This window comes from Thalassophryne amazonica, chromosome 7 (genome assembly GCF_902500255.1).
Source record: "Thalassophryne amazonica chromosome 7, fThaAma1.1, whole genome shotgun sequence".
In the NCBI taxonomy this organism is placed as follows: Eukaryota; Metazoa; Chordata; class Actinopteri; order Batrachoidiformes; family Batrachoididae; genus Thalassophryne; species Thalassophryne amazonica.
The window spans coordinates 91,270,243-91,292,101 of record NC_047109.1 but is presented as its reverse complement, the minus strand read 5'-3'; the positions used below and the strand labels follow the sequence as shown (position 1 = coordinate 91,292,101).

The 21,859-nt window shown below is 41.6% G+C and overlaps 1 protein-coding gene across 1 annotated transcript; it reads right to left on the bottom strand.

Annotated features, from left to right (window-relative positions):
* Positions 1 to 9: 9 nt before the first annotated feature.
* On the bottom strand, positions 10 to 10,249 carry LOC117514538 (potassium channel subfamily K member 5-like). The gene is made up of 5 exons (XM_034175047.1): positions 9,951 to 10,249; positions 9,309 to 9,420; positions 1,259 to 1,425; positions 982 to 1,150; positions 10 to 878 (listed from the first exon to the last, which is right to left on the bottom strand). The coding sequence occupies exons 1-5, from the start codon at positions 10,134 to 10,136 to the stop codon at positions 175 to 177; spliced, it is 1,338 nt and encodes a 445-aa protein (XP_034030938.1). The 5' UTR covers positions 10,137 to 10,249; the 3' UTR covers positions 10 to 174.
* Positions 10,250 to 21,859: the final 11,610 nt, after the last annotated feature.

Sequence of the window (21,859 nt, the reverse complement as noted above, 5' to 3'; positions counted from 1 at the left end):
CTGGATCCCTGAATGTCTTTAATTATGACATTTGTGCAGAACTAGTATATTCTGTACACAAACTGAAGTATGTTCTGATGTGTTTGTGTTGCACACAAAATGCTTCACACATCACTATGTGCTTTAAAGACAGGGATCCACAGTTTGGGTAAAAGGCGTGCCCATGCAAATCTTTTACATGTTTTCATCTTTATCCATCTCCTCGTCATTCTCCACTACCTTGGAGATTCTAAACCTAGTCCTCCTGTTATCAGGATGGTGCACAATTTCTTCTGTGTCTTTGGGAGGTACACTGATGGTGATGCCCTTCATATTCGAAGCGTGTTCACATTCATCTGTGTTCTTCTCAAAGTCTGTCCTCACACTTTTGGATTGTTCTGGGTCTCCATTGCCTTGTACTGGAGAATGCTCCTCCTCCTCCTTTTTGCTTGTGTCCACACCAGGTATTTTGTTCATGAACACCTCACTGATACTACTTATGCGTCTGTGGCGTGGAGAGCTGTCCAAAGTCTGAATATGAGTTCCCAAGATGTCACTGCAGCTCTTCGAGCGATTCATACAGTCTGTGCTCTTCTTTGCCGACTTGCCAATCTCATTGATAACCGTGCTGTAGTCCTCGTCCTTCTCGGATAGGAAGTTGAATATGTCGATGACCGTTGGCTTTGTTTCTGGAATTGGCTTTTGCTCCACAGACCTCTGCGTATCGTCATACAAGAACTTGTGCCTCTGCCTCCTTTTTTTCTTTAGGACCTTGTGAGCCTTGACGACCATGTGGATATTCCAGGTGAAGAACAAGGAGAGCCAGGCCAAGCCCATGTAGATCCATAGCTCAGCAAACACTCGGTACAGCGCTGGGTAATCTATGTCCGGATTGACGCCTGAAATGAAAGTAAATCCGCTAGCATGGAAATACCCAATCCCAACAAATAATGCTAAGCAAAAATGTGACTTTTGTTATTTTGGGCAGAAAGTCACACCTACCTGCCACATAATCTCCAAAACCGACTGTGGTGAGCGTGATGAAAGAGAAGTAGAGGCCTTCAAGGTAGCTCCATCTTTCCACAGACATGAAGACAAATGGAGGGATCACCAGGTGCATGAACAGCCCCCATAAAAGGAACAAGACTGTACATGTAAACTGGACCTTTTTCTAACAGAAAGAAGAAATAAACACAAATTGTGTTGTGTTAACTTTAAAGAAGCTTGTGGATTTCATTCAGTATGGACACAAATAATGGCCCCATCTTCAGGTTCTCACCACTGAAACGCCTTTACGGATCATAATCTGGGAGAGACGCTTGGCCCGGTCTCCAAAGAATGATCCTAGATCACTAATCCACACCAGACACAGTGGGATCCCACAAAGTCCATACAGGATGCAGAACACACGGCCACCAACAGTCTTTGGGGCAACATTGCCATAACCTATAAACAGAACAGACAAGAGGGTAGCATGTTCTTATAATGCATTATGAAGACTTAAAACAAGTTTATTGTGCATTATACATTTCTCTATAGATCATTTATAAGACATTATAGTTATTATGGTGGATTAATGGTTAGCGCTGTTGTCTCACAGCGAGAAGGTCCCAGGTTTGTTTCTGAGCTGGTCCTTTCTGTGCAGAGTTTGCATGTTCTCCCTGTGTTCACCTGGGTTCTCTCTGGGTGCTCCCACTTCCAAAGACATCACTGCAAAAAACGATATCTTCTTCTTTGTCTTTTGGCTGTTCCCGTTAGGGGTCGCCACAGCAGCTCAATCGTTTCCATCTCACCCTGTCCTTTGTATCTTCCTCTGTCACACCAACCACCTGCATGTCCTCTCTCAGCACATCCATGAACCTCATCTTTGGTCTCCCTCTTCTCCTCCTGCCTGGTGGATCCATCCTCAGCATCCTTCTCCCTATATACCCTCAGTCCCTCCTTTGCACATGTCCAAACCATCTCAATCTTGCCTCTCTGACTTTGTCTCCAAACCATCCCACCTGAGCTGTCCCTCTGATATGTTCATTCCTAATCTTGTCCATTCTTGTCACTCCCAAAGAGAATCTCAACATCTTCAGCTCTGCCACCTCCAGCTCTGCCTCCTGTCTTTTTGTTAGTGCCACCGTCTCTAAACCATACAACATAGCTGGTCTCACTACTGTTTTGTAAACTTTCCCCTTCACTCTTGCTGATATTCTTCGGTCACAAATCACTCCTGCCACCTTTCTCCACCCACTCCACCCTGCCTGTACTCTCTTCTTCACCTCTCTACCACACTCTCCATTACTTTGAACAGTTGACCCCAAATACTTAAACTCATCTACTTTCACCACTTCTACTCCTTGTAACTGCACTATTCCACTGGGCTCCCTCTCATTCACACACATGTACTCAGTCTTGCTTCTACTGACTTTCATTCCCCTTCTCTCCAAAGCATATCTCCACTTCTCCAGACTAGACTCAACTTGCTCTCTACTCTCACTACAGATCACAATGTCATCTGCAAACATCATAGTCCATGGCGACTCCTGTCTGATCTCATCCGTCAACCTGTCCATCACCACTGCAAACAAGAAAGGACTCAGAGCTGATCCTTGGTGTAATCCCACCTCCACCTTGAATGAGTCTGTCATTCCGACTGCGCATCTCACCGCTGTCACACTATTCTTGTACGTCCTGCACTACCCTAACATACTTCTCTGCCACTCCAGACTTCCACATACAATACCACAACTCTTCTCTTGGCACCCTATCATAAGCTTTTTCTAAGTCCACAAACACACAATGTAACTCTTTCTGTCCTTCTCTGTACTTTTCCAACAGTATTCTCAGAGCAAACATTGCATCTGTAGTGCTCTTTCTTGGCATGAAACCATATTGCTGCTCACAGATCTTCACCTGTTTTCTAAACCTAGCTTCTACTACTATTTCCCATAACTTCATGCTGTGGCTGATCAGCTTTATGCCTCTGTAGTTACTGCAGCTCTGCACATCACCCTTGTTCTTGAAAATAGGAACCAGCAGACTTCGTCTCCACTCCTCAGGCATCCTCTCACTTTTCAAGATTTTATTCAACAATCTGGTTAGAAACTCTACTGCCATCTCTCCTAGACATTTCCATGCCTCCACTGGAATGTCATCTGGACCAACTGCCTTTCCACTCTTCATCCTCTTCATAGCAGCCCTCACTTCTTCCTTGCTAATCTCTTGTACTTCCTGATTTACTCTCACCACATCATCCAGCCTTTTCTCTTGCTCATTTTCTTTATTCATCAGCTCTTCAAAATATTCCCTCCACCTTCTCAGCACACACTCCTCACTTGTCAGCACATTACCATGTGCATCTTTTACCACCCTAACCTGCTGCACATCCTTTCCAGCTCTGTCCCTTTGTCTGGCCAGTCATTACAAGTCCTTTTCTCCTTCCTTACTATTCAACTTCTTGTACAGCTCGCAATATGCCTTTTCCTTTGCTTTTGCCACTTCTCTTTTCGCCTTACGCCGCATCTCCTTGTACTCCTGTCTACTTTCTTCATCTCTCCGACTATCCCAAAACTTTTTCGCCAACCTCTTTCTCCTTATGCTTTCCTGGACCTCTTCATTCCACCACCAAGTCTCCTTGTCTTCCTTCCACTGTCCAGATGTCATACCCAGTACTGCCCTAGCTGTCTCCCTCACCACATCTGCAGTACTTTTCCAGTTGTCCAAAATTGCTTCTCCTCCAACCAGTGCTTCTCTCACCTGCTCGCTAAATTTCACACAAGTCTTCCTCCTTCAGCTTCCACCATCTGATCCTTTGTTGAGCTCTCACTCTCTTCTTCTTCTTTACCTCTAACGTCATCCTACAAACAACCATCCTATGCTGTCTAGTGACACTCTCTCCTGCTACCACCTTACAGTCTGTGATTTCTTTTAGCTTGCATCTCCTATAAAGAATGTAGTCCACCTGTGTGCACCTTCCTCCACTCTTATATGTTACCCTGTGCTCCTCCCTTTTCTTAAAGTAGGTATTCACCACAGCCATTTCCATCCTTTTTTGCAAAATCAACTACCATTTGTCCATCCCCATTCCTATCCTTGATACCATATCTACCCATTACTTCCTCATCACCTCTGTTCCCTTCACCAACATGCCCATTGAAGTCTGCTCCTATCACCACTCTTTCATGCTTGGGCACACTCTCCACCACCTCATCTAACACACTCCAGAAATCTTTTTTCTCCTTCATCTCACAACCTGCCTGTGGGGCATATGCACTGATGATATTCATCATCACCACTTCAATTTCCAACTTCACACTCATCACCCTGTCAGACACTCGCTTAACCTCCAACACACTTTTAACATACTCTTCCTTTAAAATGACCCCAACACCATTTCTCTTCCTGTCCTCACCATGGTACAACAACTTGTACCCACCGCCGATGCTCCTGCTCTTACTTCCCTTCCACTTGGTCTCTTGCACACACAATATGTCTACCTTTCTCCTCTCCATCATATCAGCCAGCTCTCTCCCTTTACCAGTCATACTGCCAACATTCAAAGTCCCCACTCTCATTTCCACCCTTCTAGTTTTCGTCTTCTCCCGCTGTTTGTGGCAACGTTTTCTTCCTCTTCTTCGTCGTCTTCGCCCAGCAGTAGCCCAATTTCCACCGGCACCCTGTTGGGCAATAGCACCGGTGGCGGACAGTGTTAACCCGGGCCGCGACTGATCCGGTATGGGAATTCGATTCTGAGTCTGCATAGTTGGCTTGGCTTGTTTTACGCCGGATGCCCTTCCTGACGTAACCCTCCTCATTTATCCGGGCTTGGGACCGGCACTCAGAATGTACTGGCTGCACACCCCACGTGGCTAAAAACGATATCTAAGAAAGTAAAAAAAAAACAAAAACAGACTTGTTTCAAGAAAATTTGACTTCATTTTTGTCTAAATAGAAAAATAATCTTGTCAAACATTTTTAAGAAAAAATATCGTATTTTGGGAAAATGGAGCTCACTTTTTCGTTTTTCGAGCTAATATCAATCTGTATTTAACCAGTAACAAGGAAAAGCAATGGATTTCAAATCATCCAAGCAAAGGTACAAGATTGTTTTCTTAATTTTAAGACAGAGGCTAATCTTAAAATAAGAATTCTGTGTCGTTTTAAGGCACATTTTGATTATTCAGTGCCTAGACATTTTACTAGTTTTGAGAATTCTAACCAAGTATATTTTTCTTACCCCACTGACAGATTTTTTTTTTTTTTTTTTTGCTTAATACAAGACAATTTGGCTAGATTTTGGATTATTTGGCTTTTTTTGAGAGGGAATTGATTACTCTAAATTGACCATAGGTGTGTGTGGGAGTGTGAATGTGTTTGACTATTTGTGGCTCTGTGATAGACTGACAATGTTGTTCAGGGTGGACTCTGCCTCACACCCAACAAACAAGTATAGAAAATGAATGAATGAATAATGCCACTATAAGCTGAGGGACATTCGGTGTTCTTCATATTTTTCAAACGCTTCTTCTTCATGCTCTTCAGCATTTCCTCTGCTACAGTGGGGCCAAAAAGTATTTAGTCAGTCCCTGATTGTGCATGTTCTACTTAGAAAGATGAGAGAGGTCTGTAATTTTCAACATAGGTACACTTCAACTATGAGAGACAAAATGAGAAAAAAAATCCAGGAAATTACATTGTAGGATTTTTAAATAATTTATTTGTAAATTATGGTGGAAAATAAGTATTTGGTCACCCACAAACAAGCAAGATTTCTGGCTCTGACAGACCTGTAACCTCTTTAAGAAGCTCTTCTGTCCTCCACCTGTTACCTGTATTAATGGCATCTGTTGGAACTCATTATCTGTATAAAAGACACCTGGAAGGACACCAGGAAGAAAATTGTCGATGTGCACCACGCTGGGAAGAGTGAATCTACAATAGTCAAGCAAGTTGGTGTGAATAAATCAACTGTTGGAGCAATTGTAAGAAAATGGAAGACATACAAGACCATTGATAATCTTCCTCGATCTGGGGCTCCACGCAAGATCTCATTCCGTGGCGTCAAAATGATCATGAGAACGGTGAACAAAAATCCCAGAACTACACGGGGGGACCTGATGAATGACCTGCAGAGAGCTGGGACCAAAGTAACAAAGGCTACACACTACGCAGAGAGGGACTCAAATCCTACAGTGCCAGGCGTGTCCCCCTGCTTAAGTATGTGTCCAGGCCTATATGAAGTTTGCCAGAGAGCATATGGATGATCCAGAAGAGGATTGGGAGAATATCATGTGGCCAGATGAAACCAAAATAGAACATTTTGGTAAAAACTCAACTCATCGTGTTTAGAGGAAGAAGAATGCTGAGTTGCATTCGAAAAACACCATACCTACTGTGAAGCATGGGTGTGGAAACATCATGCTTTGGGGCTGTTTTTCTGCAAAGGGGGCAGGACAACTGATCCGTGTTAAGGGAAGAATGAACGTGGCCATGTATCATGAGATTTTAAGCCAAAACCTCCTTCCATCAGTGAGAGCATTGAAGATGCAATGTGGCTGGGTCTTCCAGCATGACAATGAGCCCAAACACACCGCTCAGGCAACAAAGGAGTGGCTCCGTAAAAAGCATTTCAAGGTCCTGGAGTGGCCTAGCCAGTCTCCAGACTTCAACCCCATAGACAAGTTTGTTGAGGGAGTTGAAAGTCTGTGTTGCTCAGCGACAGCCCCGAAACATCACTGCTCTAGAGGAGATCTGCATGGAGGACTGGGCCAAAATACCAGCTACAGTGTGTGCAAACCTGGTGAAGACTTACAGGAAACGTTTGACCTCTGTCATTGCAACAAAGATTATGTTATAAAGTATTGAGTTGAACTTTTGTTATTGACTAAATACTTATTTTCCACCATAATTTATAAATAAATTCTTTAAAAATCCTACAATGTGATTTCCTGGATTTTTTTTTTTCTCATTTTGTCTCTCACAGTTGAAGTGTACCTATGATGAAAATTACAGACCTCTCTCATCTTTCTAAGTAGGATAACTTACACAATCACGGACTGACTAAATACTTTTTGGCCCCACTGTAAAGTACTATTTTGGTGCCAATGTTCAGATGATAGTTATCCTGAGAGCCCAACCTGGGGGCTCACACACTGAAAATGGAAGCATGGCTTAAATATGCACATCGTTTGCACATGTTAAGAATGTGTTCAAATACATAATTTTCTTATGTTATTGTGTCTCACATTCTGAACATGTGCAAACAATGTGTATACTGAAATCATGTAAATGCAACAGGTTTAACACCCACCCCCGCCCCGTTCCCCAGCACTAGCTCGCCTCTTTGTTGCCAGCCTAAAACTCTACTGCTTCCATCCCAACACCAATAGTTGCTCACTGTCTGAGGGCTGGGGTAGGCTCCACCCCTGACTTCTTCTGACAGCAGGATTCAAGATCACCGTCCTTAACCGTCATGACTGGGTCCTCCCTCACAGACTGTTCTAACGTTCTGTACAATATTACTATGAATTAAATCTGGAACTGTTTTTAGTCTCCTGAGTCTTAATGGTAGAACATATTATATTGGCTGAGGTATGCACTCTATGAGTTAATAAGTATAAATGCTGATGGAGCTGAGTTAACCCCTTAACGCCCATCGTCGCATATATGCTACAATCTCTGACTCAAATATGCAACTTACCAAATTGACCTGTATGCCTGTTGTTGCAAGTTTGCAACATACCATCATTATTATTATAACATTATAACATAAAGTCATTACCAGAATACCCAATATTACTATCTAGTTTTTGTGCAAAAGTGAAATTAATAATCTCAACATTATTTACCATCTACTTAAAGGCAAAAACACACACAAAACATTTTTTTATATACAGCTATATAAATTTGGGCGTTAAGGGGTTAAAGGGGAAATTTGGTATTTTTCAACCTGGGATCTATATAAGATATTTTGGGATTAATTTTTTTCACTCAAGACAAAATCGATTTTAACCAGTGCAGTATCGATTTAGAATGCAAAACACCGCCATTGGCTAACCAGCTGCGTAATGTTATTGTACAGGGCAAGCAAAAGAACACGGGAAACTGCTTTTTGTCACTACTGAAGAGGAGAAAGTGCCAATAGAAGTGACTTGGAATGAGTCAGCGAACAGCAGGGCCGCCAAATAGAGTGCAAGGCTAGGGTCATGTGTCCATACAATGTTTTTTTTTCCTGGCAGAAAAGTGCAGACCATGTGTCGAAGAATCCCAACGCCTCATCTCAGCACTTTCTTAAAAAAATAAAAATAAAAAACACGCTGTTCATGTAATGTTGCTGTGACAACAAACAGCTAACGACTAGCTTATAAGCATGACAATTAAAAAGCACTCACTCTCAGCAGGAACTAAGAGTCAGTCCATTCTGCTATTATAAATTAATTCTTTGGTCTCTATTGTGATAAATTTTGTGTGGCATATTAGCTGACTGTTGACAGGGGGTGGTGGCTAAGTAGTTAGTGCACTTATTTCAAGAGTGGAAGATTCCTGGTTCAAGGCCACTCCTGCCCATTTTCCATATAATGTGGAGTTGGGGCATGCGGTGTAAAACGTGCCAAATTAGCATGCAGATCCACAACAGTGAAAGAAGGGAGAAGCCAAAGGGACTTACAATCAGTTGACTATTGACACATACCACAAAAACTTCACACATCACATCAAGTTTTGGTTCCTCTGATTGGTTGGCAGAAAAAGCACTGCAGTTATGTCATAATGTCTTTCTGAAAATGTGAGGGATTTTCAACTTAAAGCACTCAGAGCGGTGGCACAAAAAAAGCGGAGCACTCAAAAAAAAAAAAAAAAATACTGCGAGTGACACTTCTCTGGAGGCTGTTGCTTGTGCTCTGTTCTGATTTACAGCAATTTTAAAAAGATGCTGGCACTCGTAAAAAAGTACTACATGGACATGAGGCCTAATGTAAGCAGCAACTGTATAACCAGTAATTTAAAAAAGTTATTTTACATTTAGTAAAATAAACATGCACACATTTTGTTGGGATCCTCTCCATGCTAACCAGACGCTTTTATTGACATTTATGTCTGTTCCGTGGCGAAGAAGCGATTTACTGCGAGTGTTTTTAGATTGCTCCATGCATGATATAACCCGCGAACACATGATGACATTTGCATTCTAAACCAATAATGCAGCCGTTAAAATCATTTTTATCCAGACTGAAAAGATGAACACAAAAACATCAAAAAATAGAATCAAGATTTAAAAATGCCTGAGTTCCCCTTTAAATCAACTACATAAGGCTTTTCACAGGGAGTCAGGGTTGAATACAAACCTATGGTTGTAACAATAGTGGCAGCAAACACCATAGAGTTGAGCCAGTCCCATGTGTTGCGGTATTTATCCCCAGTGATAGTCACGCCTTGTCCGGCAGCCTCTGAAACCACCTACATGTGTTTAAAAAACAAACAAACAAACAAAAAATCTCAAACAAAAACACACTACTCTTCCATGCTGTATTATAACTACTTTAACGCCTATTCTTGTTTTATTTCTATGTGTAAACTGCCGCCCAGCTCCCAGTGGACACACCTTGTGAAAACATTCACATTTAATGGCACTGTTGTTGCCTCAGGTTGAGTACCAACATGTTAGAGGTCTGATCGCTTCGACACTAAGAAAAACAGCAAGTATACAGAAAAAAAAGCCATTCTTGTTGTGGTTTCATGACCCATTCTGGATACTTATTTTGTTTGAACCTGGAAAAACTGGTTCACTTGTCCTGACATGTAAAGGACGCGCAAAGAAAACATTGCGTTGAGAATCAAATTCACCGCTATTGTAAAATGCAACCTAGTTGGTATTACAACTCCATAACTGAAGGAAACTCTATAACTGGTGAATATATCAATTAAAAACTCTTGGTTATCCCCCCTTCTGTGTAACTTTCTCTAATAAAACTCGCATGTACTCATACCTGCAAAATCCCATCCAGGTCCTCTTGTGTTAAGCAGGTATACTTCTTCAAAATGTTCTGTTTGTCTTGGAGATATTTGGCTTTTGCTGATTTCCAGTTTGGCTCTTCAAGAATTTGGAATATTGCTGCACCGATCGACAGGTAAAAAATAATACAAGAAGTTAAAAATGGACCTTTATCAGCCATGCTGGAGTCATAGCGTCAGTGTCCGAGCACAGTGAGCTGCCGAGGGCTGTCCTATACCTGCTGCTTCCTGGTTAAAAAAAAAGAAAGAAGACAAACTGCACACCTGTATTCAGCTGGATCATTCAGTGCATCAAACAATTATCTTGAACAATGAATTATCACAACATATTAATAATAAAGCAGTAACAAAAACCATCTTATAAATAAATCATTTATTGGAAAGGGTGAATTAATTCACTGCAAAACCCACAGGGCAAAAACACAAAATCTTACCAAGTATACTCATCTATTTTCTCATCAAAATACATAATTGCATTTAATATAACACATAATCGCTTAAATCAAATTTCAATAAAATATAACTTGTTTTTAGGAAAATACGTCTTAAAAAATTTGTGAAAGGGTCTCTTTTTTTTTTTTTACTCACTGTACAATTTTTAAGCTGCTGTGTTAGAGCACATTGTCACAATTTCATAAGGATTGAACCCAAAGTTGCAGATACTGACTAGACAGGAGGGGAAAGTAAATAGTTTGTTTCCCAAAACTGGGGTAGAAAGTGAGAGTCCAAAACAGAGGGACAGTCCAAATGAGCAGGAACAAAGCAGAAGCAGGACAAGGGCGAGATTTTATTTATTTATTTATTTGTAATATATTTACTTAACCTTTAGTGTGCTTGGCCCCACTCCTGCCACATTTCTCCATGTAAAAGGGCCAGGGGCGTAGCACCAAATTCTGGGCCCTAGGTACTAGCCAATTTCTAATACGTAGTCAAACCAGGTCTACATCATGTATACCTTAGATCACACCTGGGAGTCAGAACCCTTTTTAAAGTTGGGGGAACAATATTAAGTTGGGGGGTCTGGGAGACCAAGTTGTAGCATTTTCTAGAAAAATGGTGCAATTTGGTGCATCCCTGTGCATTTTAACAGAGATATACCCCAATGTTAACTTGACTACAAATTAGGGTTTGGGATATAAGATCTACAGTCATAGCAAAATATCTAATTTAACACAATTTTCCAAAATAAGTAATTAAATAAAAGTATAATTCATCGCTTAACAGTGTGAAGAAAAAAAACATAATACAATATTCTACAATCAAAACAATAAAGAACAGATTACCCATCTTATAGCAATGTCATTCACTAAACTCAGTCCATATTAATAACAAACAGACTTTCAAAATATTACTCCCTTAACCTACAAGTTGTAGGTTAAGGGAGTACTGTACTGTCTTATGAAGTAATACAAAATAATGTCATAATAAAAATGACATATTTTATAACCCTGTATTTGAAAAAAGAAGGTAATTCCTGTTATTTCTTAACAATATTAGACTGAATAAATCAATGCAGTATATTTGTGTTTGTTAAAAAATAAGTAAAAAGGTTAATTCATATTATATACTCCCTAGATTCATACCATAATAGCCCTATTCCTTTTCTGTATACGTTGTAATTCTCTGTAATATTATATAGTTTGTATAGTCATCTTCTATCTGTCCCTCGGTTCCTGGGACTACAAAGACACACTATTTATTAGGTAATCCCAAAAAGCAAATAGACAAAACAGGAAAAAAATGTTGTAAAGGTTACTAACATTTAATTACATTTTAGTTAAATAATTTGCTTGTAAAGTGGCTCCATAAGCTCACCTTCACTAACATCCTTGTTGCTTGTGTTATTTATGGTTTTGTCTTTTTATTGTGTTTTTAACTTTTTATTTCGATTTTCTCTGTTTTTATTATGCCGTGTGAAGCACCTTGAGGCGATCTCATTGTGAATTGGCGCTATAGAAATTAATAAATTTGATTCGATTTGACAAGATGAGGGACCAGAACCTGGACCAGCACCTCCTCCTGCTTTGTCTGAAACTAAAGGCTCATAATGTTAATATTACATTCTGATAATACATTTTTTTTTTATTTTATTATAAAAAGTTTAACCAATTTGTGTGTGTGCAACTGGACTGTGGTCATATTATAACCCACAGCAGGGTAACGCATGTTTTTTCTGTCATTGTAATAAAACAGACTTTTCCAAATCTGCACATATATAATGAAAGGGACAGCGCTAAATGCACGCAGTTATTTTTAGCATTTGGGTAATTAATTTGCCATAAATGCGCTAACAACCAGTGGAAAGTCAGGGGAGACTGGGTCAAGACCTTTGATTTTCTTGCAGCAGAAGTAAGCTGTCCTGCTCCTGTCCTGCTCCTGTCCTGCTCCTGTCCTGCTCCTGTCCTGCGTGCCACCGTACATCACAGCAGCAGCCTCGTGCTGCTCCGTGTCCCCCTCCCTCCCTTTCTCCCTCCCACGTGGACTGTGTGTCCCATGGGGGGAGATGAGCAGAGCTGCGGCTGCTTGTTTAGTTATTTTGCCACTAAAACCAGCGTGGGTTTATCGTGTCTTTCCCTGTTAAACTGTGAAGTTTAAATGTCCTCAGTGCTGATATTCGCAAGTTCCCTGCGTGCACGTTAAGATAGTTTTCGAGCTCACCTCTCTTCTCAAAGAATTTGGTTAGCAGCTGTTTTCCCTCATTTAGTTTTCTTTTTTCTCTTCTTTTTTGAAATCCGGACTTATTTCAGCCTAAAAACCTCTCCTCATGCTGTCAGATCCCATTTGGGATGTGTGTGTGTGGGGGGGGGCCTGTGCGTCTGGACTAAACCATTTTACAACTGTGCAGGGGTGGAAGTACCCTTTACCCCCCCTCCAGTCCGACGCCCCTGAAAAGGGCATCCAGTGTGACAAAACGTGTGTCAAGTCAACATGCAGGTTCACCTTGGATCTGCTGTGGCGACGCTGAGTGAAAAACAAGGGAGCAGCTGAAGGAACTTGCTTTTTATTTAACCAGGAAAGATCCCATTGCATTGCTTCTTCACATTAAAAGAAAACACATATTATTTTGGAAATTAAAAACCCTGCTTTAGCCTCAGTTTCTTTAGAAGTTTGAAAGTTGAGTCATCAATCCAAACACCCAGATATTTGTACATGTGACCCACCTCTATTTCATAGCCCTCATGGCCTCTTCCTAGAGTTGGAGAACAACACAAGCTTGGTCTTGTCTACACTTTGAACATGTTTCAACTGAAAATATGTGTTGGACAGCAACAAAGGTATTCTGCAGGGATTCAATGACCTGAACAAGAGTTGAACCACAACAATCGATAACTGTGTCATCAGCATAGACATGCAAATTAGCATTAGACACCATTAGACCCAGCTCATTGATATAAATGATGAATAAGAAGGGACCTAAATCAGAACCCTGCGGCACCCCCTTATGGACTGTCACAAAATCAGAACACAGGCCTTCAAACAGAATACACTGACACCTGGTACTGAAGTAGTTTGAACACAGAACTGACTACTACCAACAGGAGCTGAACAAACCAGAATAATACAGCAAGGTGAGGGCAGAACAGTGACAAAATAAATAGTGACGTATAAAGAGATGACAAGTGACAGGTGAGGTGATTGTGATGAGACACAGCTGTGAAGGAACACCAAGTTCAGGGCCACTAATACAAACACACACAGGGATTGACAGAGTGAAACATCAAAGCACAAAGACCCCTGGGTTGAATAGCACCTAAAACAAACCAAAAATAATTACCAAACTAAAGGCAAACCAAAAACTGACTAAAAACAAAACCAAGGAACAATGGCTAAAAACTAAAGTGGAACTAAAAAAAAAGGTTAAAGTATGAAATAAAGGAAAAGCACAACAACTATCAAACAGGACATAAGACAAGGACAGGGGACAGATCACAAAACAGGTCCTTTTTTCTAAACCTTATTTCAAAAAATCTTAACAAATGAATTATTACTTTTTCCATTGGCACATTTTTTCTTTACTTGTTACAAGGTGGTTTTAACATGAAAAAATGGAACATTATATGCAAACAAATACATACAGTACACCAGTGTTCTCAAACGTAGATTATCCGATGCGCCCAGTGACTAGGTGTAGTCTTCCCCAAAGGTGTACTCGGTCAATCAAAAAAACCTTTGGCCATCATTGCTGGTACTGATATTAGTGTTTTACAGTATGATATAACAATTATAAAGTCTGATACATGATTGAATTGTGAAAATAATCTACAAAACTGGCACATAATGTAATATTATTCAGCTGTCAAACATATCTAAATAGTGTTACTTTGATTTTATTGGAATCATTTGACAGCAACAGCATTACAAATCTGACAAAATTATGGAGTATAATTTGAAAACATATGACATCAGACTGGATTTGGCAGATATTCACACACACACACACACACACACACACACACACACACACACACACACACACACACACACACACACACACACACACACACACACACACACATATACTTCTTCATGTTGTGTGTTGGGGGTGTGGCTGGATATTTTGGTGTTCTTTTCTTTTCTTTGCTCTCCAGGTGGCATGAGAACTGATTTGTCTGTGGAGAAGGTGCTGGCTGAAGAATCCTTCACCCTCATCACCATCATGTGCAGCACCTGTGAATGGTGCTCACATGCAACCTTAAAGACTTTCAGCTGAAGCAGATAATTGGATGGCGTTCTGCATTTAAGTCATGTGTGATTCAAGCAGAACTGCCGGGAACTCGACCTTGTGATGTTCGTTTGTGAGACGCTGAGGACCGCGCCTGGGTTTGACACATCGAGCCCGTGAAGCAAGGAAGGGTGAGGGACACATGCTGTCAGCACACATCAAAGGTGATTAAGTGTTTGACTAATTGTTGATAGTAACTTGGTATTTTGTTACGCAGTATACTTGAATTGTGATGAGGATTGTGCAGCTCGCTTATCACTGCTGTGGCATGCGGACAAGTGATCCTCCACCTGTTGTGAGAAGCTGCTCATTTGCATAAAGCTTAAAATTCAGACCTGCATGTGTTGCTGATAGTGTGTGTCTTTTGAAGGATATTAGTTGTAACTGCTGACTTACCTCACCTCTTCTATGCTTCGCAGAGAGTCGGTTTGTCGTGTCCACCTGGGGGGTGTTTGGCGGTGGTAGTGGGTCCAGGAGCGCCGGGCTTCGATCCTTTTGGGCGCTGGAGAGCGTGCCAGCCTTCACTCCACCAGAAGGACGCTATTTCTGTTTTTACACTTTTTATGCACCAGCGGGTGAAATAAATATATTGTTTTTGGAACCGCTTTTCTGGTTATTTGTAGCGCTGGGTTCCGTCTGACGCAGGTCCGCTCCTCAACCCGCGTCGACACATAACACTTCAACCACTTTTCCAAGATCGTGTCGCGGTGGTGGGGCAGACATAGGGCGTGAGGCAGGTTGCACCCTGGACACTAGTCTGTCGCAGGGCCACGTGCAAATATTCAATGATAAATTTACAACAGGGACCCAAAAAACGCCCTCTTTTTAAAATATATTTTCTGCTGCTTGCAATAATGTACGTTAGTTTTACAATACGTGTTTCAGTCTAAAATATTGTTCAACTGCAACACTGTTTCTATAATTTTCTGTTCAGAAGGAAAATTATCATGTGGACCATATTTAATCATTCCTGATAAGGCCTGTGTGAGACCACCATTTTTGGCTTTCTGCAGGCCTTATCAGGCCCCAGGGCTGCCACTTTGAGACACTTAATAGATGACAGTTTGAGTCCGTTTGATCAGTTTAAAATTCTTCTCATTTGAATGTGAGTGTCATGTTATGTGTGAGCATTTGGGAACTTGTTCATATTTTCTGTTATTATGTGGTTTTAATATGTTGCTCTGTATCACATTAAACATAGTGTTCTATCAATTATCAATCCCCATTTAAGTAGCGGTAATGATGTGTGCGACTAGTGGCGGTTGCTCTTATCTTTCCTAATGGCTCTCCATAAGGTCGACAAAAAGCAAGTAAAGTTAATACACTGGATGGCCCCTCATGGCTAGGCCTGATAATGGAAAGAGGTGCTGTGTGGAAATTTAGATTGTGCATGAAAAGTTTTTTTTTTTAAGTCAAGCTATCCTTGAAGTCTGATGTAGGCATGTAACAAATTACATTTTTATAAAAATTTAAAATGGTAAATGGACTGCATTTATATAGCGCTTTTCCATCTGCATCAGACGCTCAAAGCGCTTTACAATTATGCCTCACATTCACCCCGATGTCAGGGTGCTGCCATACAAAGTGCTCACTACACACCGGGAGCAATAGGGGATTAAAGTAGTAAATTTCCAGTCAGGCAGGGATTTGAACCCATGATCTTCTGGACTCAAGCCCAACACCTTAACCACTAGACCATCACCTCCCCCTTTAAAAAGAGTTGAGAAACATCATCTCTGCAAATGATTTCATTTTACTTTGAAGAATTGCCATACAAATTGTAAGACGATCAGCAGTATAACAGTGCATCCAGAAAGTACAGTATTCACAGTGCCTCACTGTTTCCATATTTTGTCCTGTTACAGCCTTATTCCAAAATGGACTAAATTCATTGTTTCCCTCAAAACTGCTTGGGACTCCGGCGAGGGCGGTCGCATCTCCTCCTCTCTCCTCTATCTCTGCTTCAACCTTCAAGTCCCCTGCTTCACCAGACTGTGAATTCTTCAAACTATATTGGATTATCCATGGAATTGATCAGCTGGTCACTGAACGCTATTGACACCATTTTTTCAACAAGGAAATCAGGGCTGGGGGACCCTGTGTGCTCAGATGTGGGCTATGGTCTTGACTCCTGGAAGACTTGGCGTGTCGCATGCTTTGCACCTTTCTCTGTGGAGGATGTCGAGGATTTATTTATATTTGGTTTTATTGTAGGAGGGCTGGTACTTATTGGTTTATGTGCTGCCTTGACCTACTAGAGAATTGACAAGACGGCTGCCACCAGAACCACGATCCCTCACCTGTCCGTCATGATTAATGAGTTGGGCAAGGCGATACATTCTCAGACTGTGTTAACCCTTGAACTCAGACGCAAATTGGATAACATCTCAGAGCAAATGCACACCTTGCAAAGGAAGATGTCGGAGACCAGGGAATATTCATAATTGGATCTGGTTGTTCATGTGAGCTGCAAAGGTGTTTTTCACTGCTCAACCATAAACATGGCAGGCTTATCAGCTTCTCCTTATCCTCTCCAACTCCAGCACACACAGATAGAAACTGACTCATCTGCCACTCACACATGGACAGAGACTGAAAGCATGCTCCCACCTCCCCCCTCCTGTCCTCATCCCACACCCCATCCCGGCCCCCTCTCATGCCACTCCCTTCCCCCTCCGGGGTGCTGTGCAGTTTTAGCTGCTGTAGGTCCCCATTCCCCCCCCAAGCTGGCGGCAGCGTGACTACATGTTGCTGCGGCTCCCCCACTCTCACATTGCCTCAATTCGGAAAATGGACTGTTTCAAGTTTAGTGCACATAAACAGTGTCAAATGTATATGTGTTGTCTTAATTCTGATGCGTGCCATTATTACGGTAAACAAGTAATAATTGTGGATTAATTGCTGTATCTTGTCTGTGATAATTGGAGTGTGGACGTAATCTCATTGTTGTTGCACTCGTGTAATGACAATGACAATAAATCTCATCCATCCATCCATCCATCCTTCCAAAATTGTACACACAATACCCCATAATGATGACAGTGTGAAAAAAAATTATTTTAGATTTTTGCAAATTTATTAAAAATAAAAAAAAGACTTAAGACACACCTGTCTACACATAAGGTCCCACAGTTGACAATGCATGTCAGAGGACAAACCGAGCATGAAGTCAAAGGAATTGTCTGTGGACCTCTGAGACAGGATTGCCTCGAGGCCCAAATCTGGGGAAGGGTACAGACACATTTATGCTGCTTTGAAGGCCCCAATGAGCACAGTGGCCTCCATCATCTGTAAATGGAAGAAGTTCGGATCCACCAGACGAGCTGGCTGCCCATCTAAACTGAGCAATCAGGGGAGAACGGCCTTAGTCAGGGAGGTGACCAAGAACCCGATGTCACTCTGTCAGAGCTCCAGCATTCCTCTATGGAGAGAGGAGAACCTTCCAGAAGGACAACCATCTCTACAGCAATCCACCAATCAGGCCTGTATGGTAGAGTGACCAGATGGAAGCTACTCCTTAGTAAAAGGCACATGGCAGTCCACCTGGAGTTTGCCAAAACGCACCTGAAGGGCTCTCAGACCATGACAAACAAAATTCTCTGGTCTGATGAGACAAAGATTGAACTGTTTGGTGTGAATACCAGGCATCATATTTGGAGGAAACCAGGCACCATTCCTACAGTGAAGCATGGTGGTGGCAGCATCATGTGGGGATGTTTGTCAGCAGTAGGAACTGCGAGACTAGTCAGGATTGAGGGAAGATGAATGCAGTACAGAGACATCCTTTATGAAAACTTGCTCCAGAGCGCTCTTGACCTCAGACTGGGGCAACGGTTCATCTTTCAGCAGAACAACGACCCAAAACACACAGCCAAGATATCAAAGGAGTGGCTTCAGGACAATTCCGTGAATGTCCTTCAGTGGCCCAGCCAGAGCCCATACCTGAATCCGATTGAACATCTCTGGAGAGATGTGAAAATGGATGTGCACCAACGCTCCCCGTCCAACCTGATGGAGCTTGAGAGGTGCTGCAAAGAGGAATGGACAAAACTGCCCAAAGATAGGTGCACCAAACTTGTGGCATCATATTCAAGAAGACTTGAGGTTGTAATTGCTGCCAAAGGTGCCTCAACAAAGTATTGAGCAAAGGGTGTGAATATTTACGTATGTGTGATTTCTTAGTTTTAGTCCTTCCGTCTGTCTGTCTGTCCATCCATCCTTCCGTCTGTCCATCCTTCCATCTGTGTGTCTGTGCTCAGCATAACTCTATTCTTATTACTGCCAGAAATCATTCTTGGGACACAGACCTTGGAGAAGTTCAAATATAGCTAACCTTGATCTATTTTATGTTGTCAAAAGGTCACATTTTTGTACACACTCTTTGATTCATTAAATCCATTCTCTCTGTTGTCGCAACATTATATTTATAAGGTGTAATGTCAGGATAATGAACTTGCAGGACATTGAAGGTACCTGACCTTGGCCTACTTTCAGGATTAAAAGGTCACATTTTATGTTGGGTTTTGTGTACCATGGCAGTATATTGACGCTACTGCATGAGTTAGCCAAGTGAAACTATATGTTGCATTTCTGATTTTTATGCTCATATGACCAAGAATACTTTAGCATTTCATTCTATATTTCATTTTTAATAAATTTGCAATAATAAAAAAAAATTCATGTTGTCATTATGGGGTGTTGTGAGTAGAATTTTGATGGAAAAAAAATGAATGTATTCATTTTGGAATAAGGCTGTGGAAAAAGTAAAGTGCTGTGAATACTTTCTGGATGCACTGTGGCATCTTAGAACAGGCCATTGAAATTCAGAGATTTGGATTTACATATGATTTGAGTTAATAATGAAAGTAATACATAAATGCTACTATCTACCATACTTTGGTGTCATTTTAAGCAGTTTGAGAAAGACATTTAAGTTACAATATGATGAGTATTTAAAATGCAATATTTTACCGATATACGTACTCAAAGACTACTAGGAGTCCCTCATGGACCATCAGTTGTCCACAGACCACTCTTAGAGAGAGGCAGCTCTACACTGACCGTAGATGTGAGTGAGAATGTTAATGTGTTTCTCTGTCTATATGTATCTTTTGCTGTATCCACCACATCACAGAACCGCCTTTTGTCCTGGATGGCAACCACTCGGCAGGTAACTGATCCAACCCCTCCTCTTGAAAGCAACCATTCATATGCTGTAGCCAGATGAAACTTGGGCATCACCTTGGCCTTCTCCAGCCACTGGAGTCCTCAACACTTAGACACCTGAGTGTGAATCAAACACTTGGAAAAACCAACATATGCTCTAAAGAAACACTGTCGATATTCACGTTTGCATTCAATGACTACTTTGCAGAGCTAGCAAGTACTCAATGGCAGACTTCTTGGGTTTGAAGCCAGACTGTTCCACTCACTGAGCAGCAACTACCTGGCGCTGAATCTTGTTAAGAATAGTCCTTGTATGCACCTTTCCTGGCACAGAGAGCAGTGTAGCATTCCTGTAGTTATTGCAATCCAGGTGAACACCCTGTCCTACACTCAACAAAAATATAAACGCAACACTTTTGGTTTTGCTCCCATTTTGTATGAGATGAACTCAAAGATCTAAAACTTTTTCCACATACACAATATCACCATTTCCCTCAAATATTGTTCACAAACCAGTCTAAATCTGTGATAGTGAGCACTTCTCCTTTGCTGAGATAATCCATCCCACCTCACAGGTGTGCCATATCAAGATGCTGATTAGACACCATGATTAGTGCACAGGTGTGCCTTAGACTGTCCACAATAAAAGGCCACTCTGAAAGGTGCAGTTTTATCACACAGCACAATGCCACAGATGTCGCAAGATTTGAGGGAGCGTGCAGTTGGCATGCTGACAGTAGGAATGTCAACCAGAGCTGTTGCTCGTGTATTGAATGTTCATTTCTCTACCATAAGCCATCTCCAAAGGCGTTTCAGAGGATTTGGCAGTACATCCAACCAGCCTCACAACTGCAGACCACGTGTACCCACACCAGCCCAGGACCTCCACATCCAGCATGTTCACCTCCAAGATCGTCTGAGACCAGCCACTCAGACAGCTGCTGAAACAATCGGTTTGCATGACCAAAGAATTTCTGCACAAACTGTCAGAAACCGTCTCAGGGAAGCTCATCTGCATGCTCGTCGTCCTCATCGGGGTCTCGACCTGACTCCAGTTCGTCGTCGTAACCGACTTGAGTGGGCAAATGCTCACATTCGCTGGCGTTTGGCACGTTGGAGAGGTGTTCTCTTCACGGATGATGCGAAGGAGATGTGTTGCACTGCATGAGGCAAATGGTGGTCACACCAGATACTGACTGGTATCCCCCCCCCAGTAAAACAAAACTGCACCTTTCAGAGTGGCTTTTTATTGTGGGCAGTCTAAGGCACACCTGTGCACTAATCATGGTGTCTAATCAGCATCTTGGTATGGCACACCTGTGAGGTGGGATGGATTATCTCAGCAAAGGAGAACTGCTCACTATCACAGATTTCGACTGGTTTGTGAACAATATTTGAGGGAAATGGTGATATTGTGTATGTGGAAAAAGTTTTAGATCTTTGAGTTCATCTCATACAAAATGGGAGCAAAACCAAAAGTGTTGCGTTTATATTTTTGTTGAGTATAATTACTCAGGGGCTACACACATGGCACAATCATGTCTGAAACTAACAGAACACCTATAAACGTTATGTTGGACACCATCAAAACACTAAATGTAGGGATTTTTCCCAATAATGTGTTAGGTTCCAGATGTTTAAACACCCTCAGATGGAAGCAGTTTCATTGAAAACAGTTTACAATGCTTCTAACTGCAAACTTCGATATTGTAGGCATTGCAAACTTCATCTTTAATGGCTGGCTGTACTTTATTTCACATTATACTCTGTGCAATATGCAAATCTCTGCACCAAAACAACCCACTGTATCACATTTGTACAGAAACGTGCAGACATTCCACCAGCCATCAGTGTGTGCAGATTTTGTATGCAGGCTTACAATCTTAAACAGTCGAGTTCTATGGCTCAGGGAGAACTGGTATTTCAACTGAAAAGAGGAAATGGATTCACCTGAACAACACCCATGACACAATAGCAGCAGGGTCCAGTGATTGT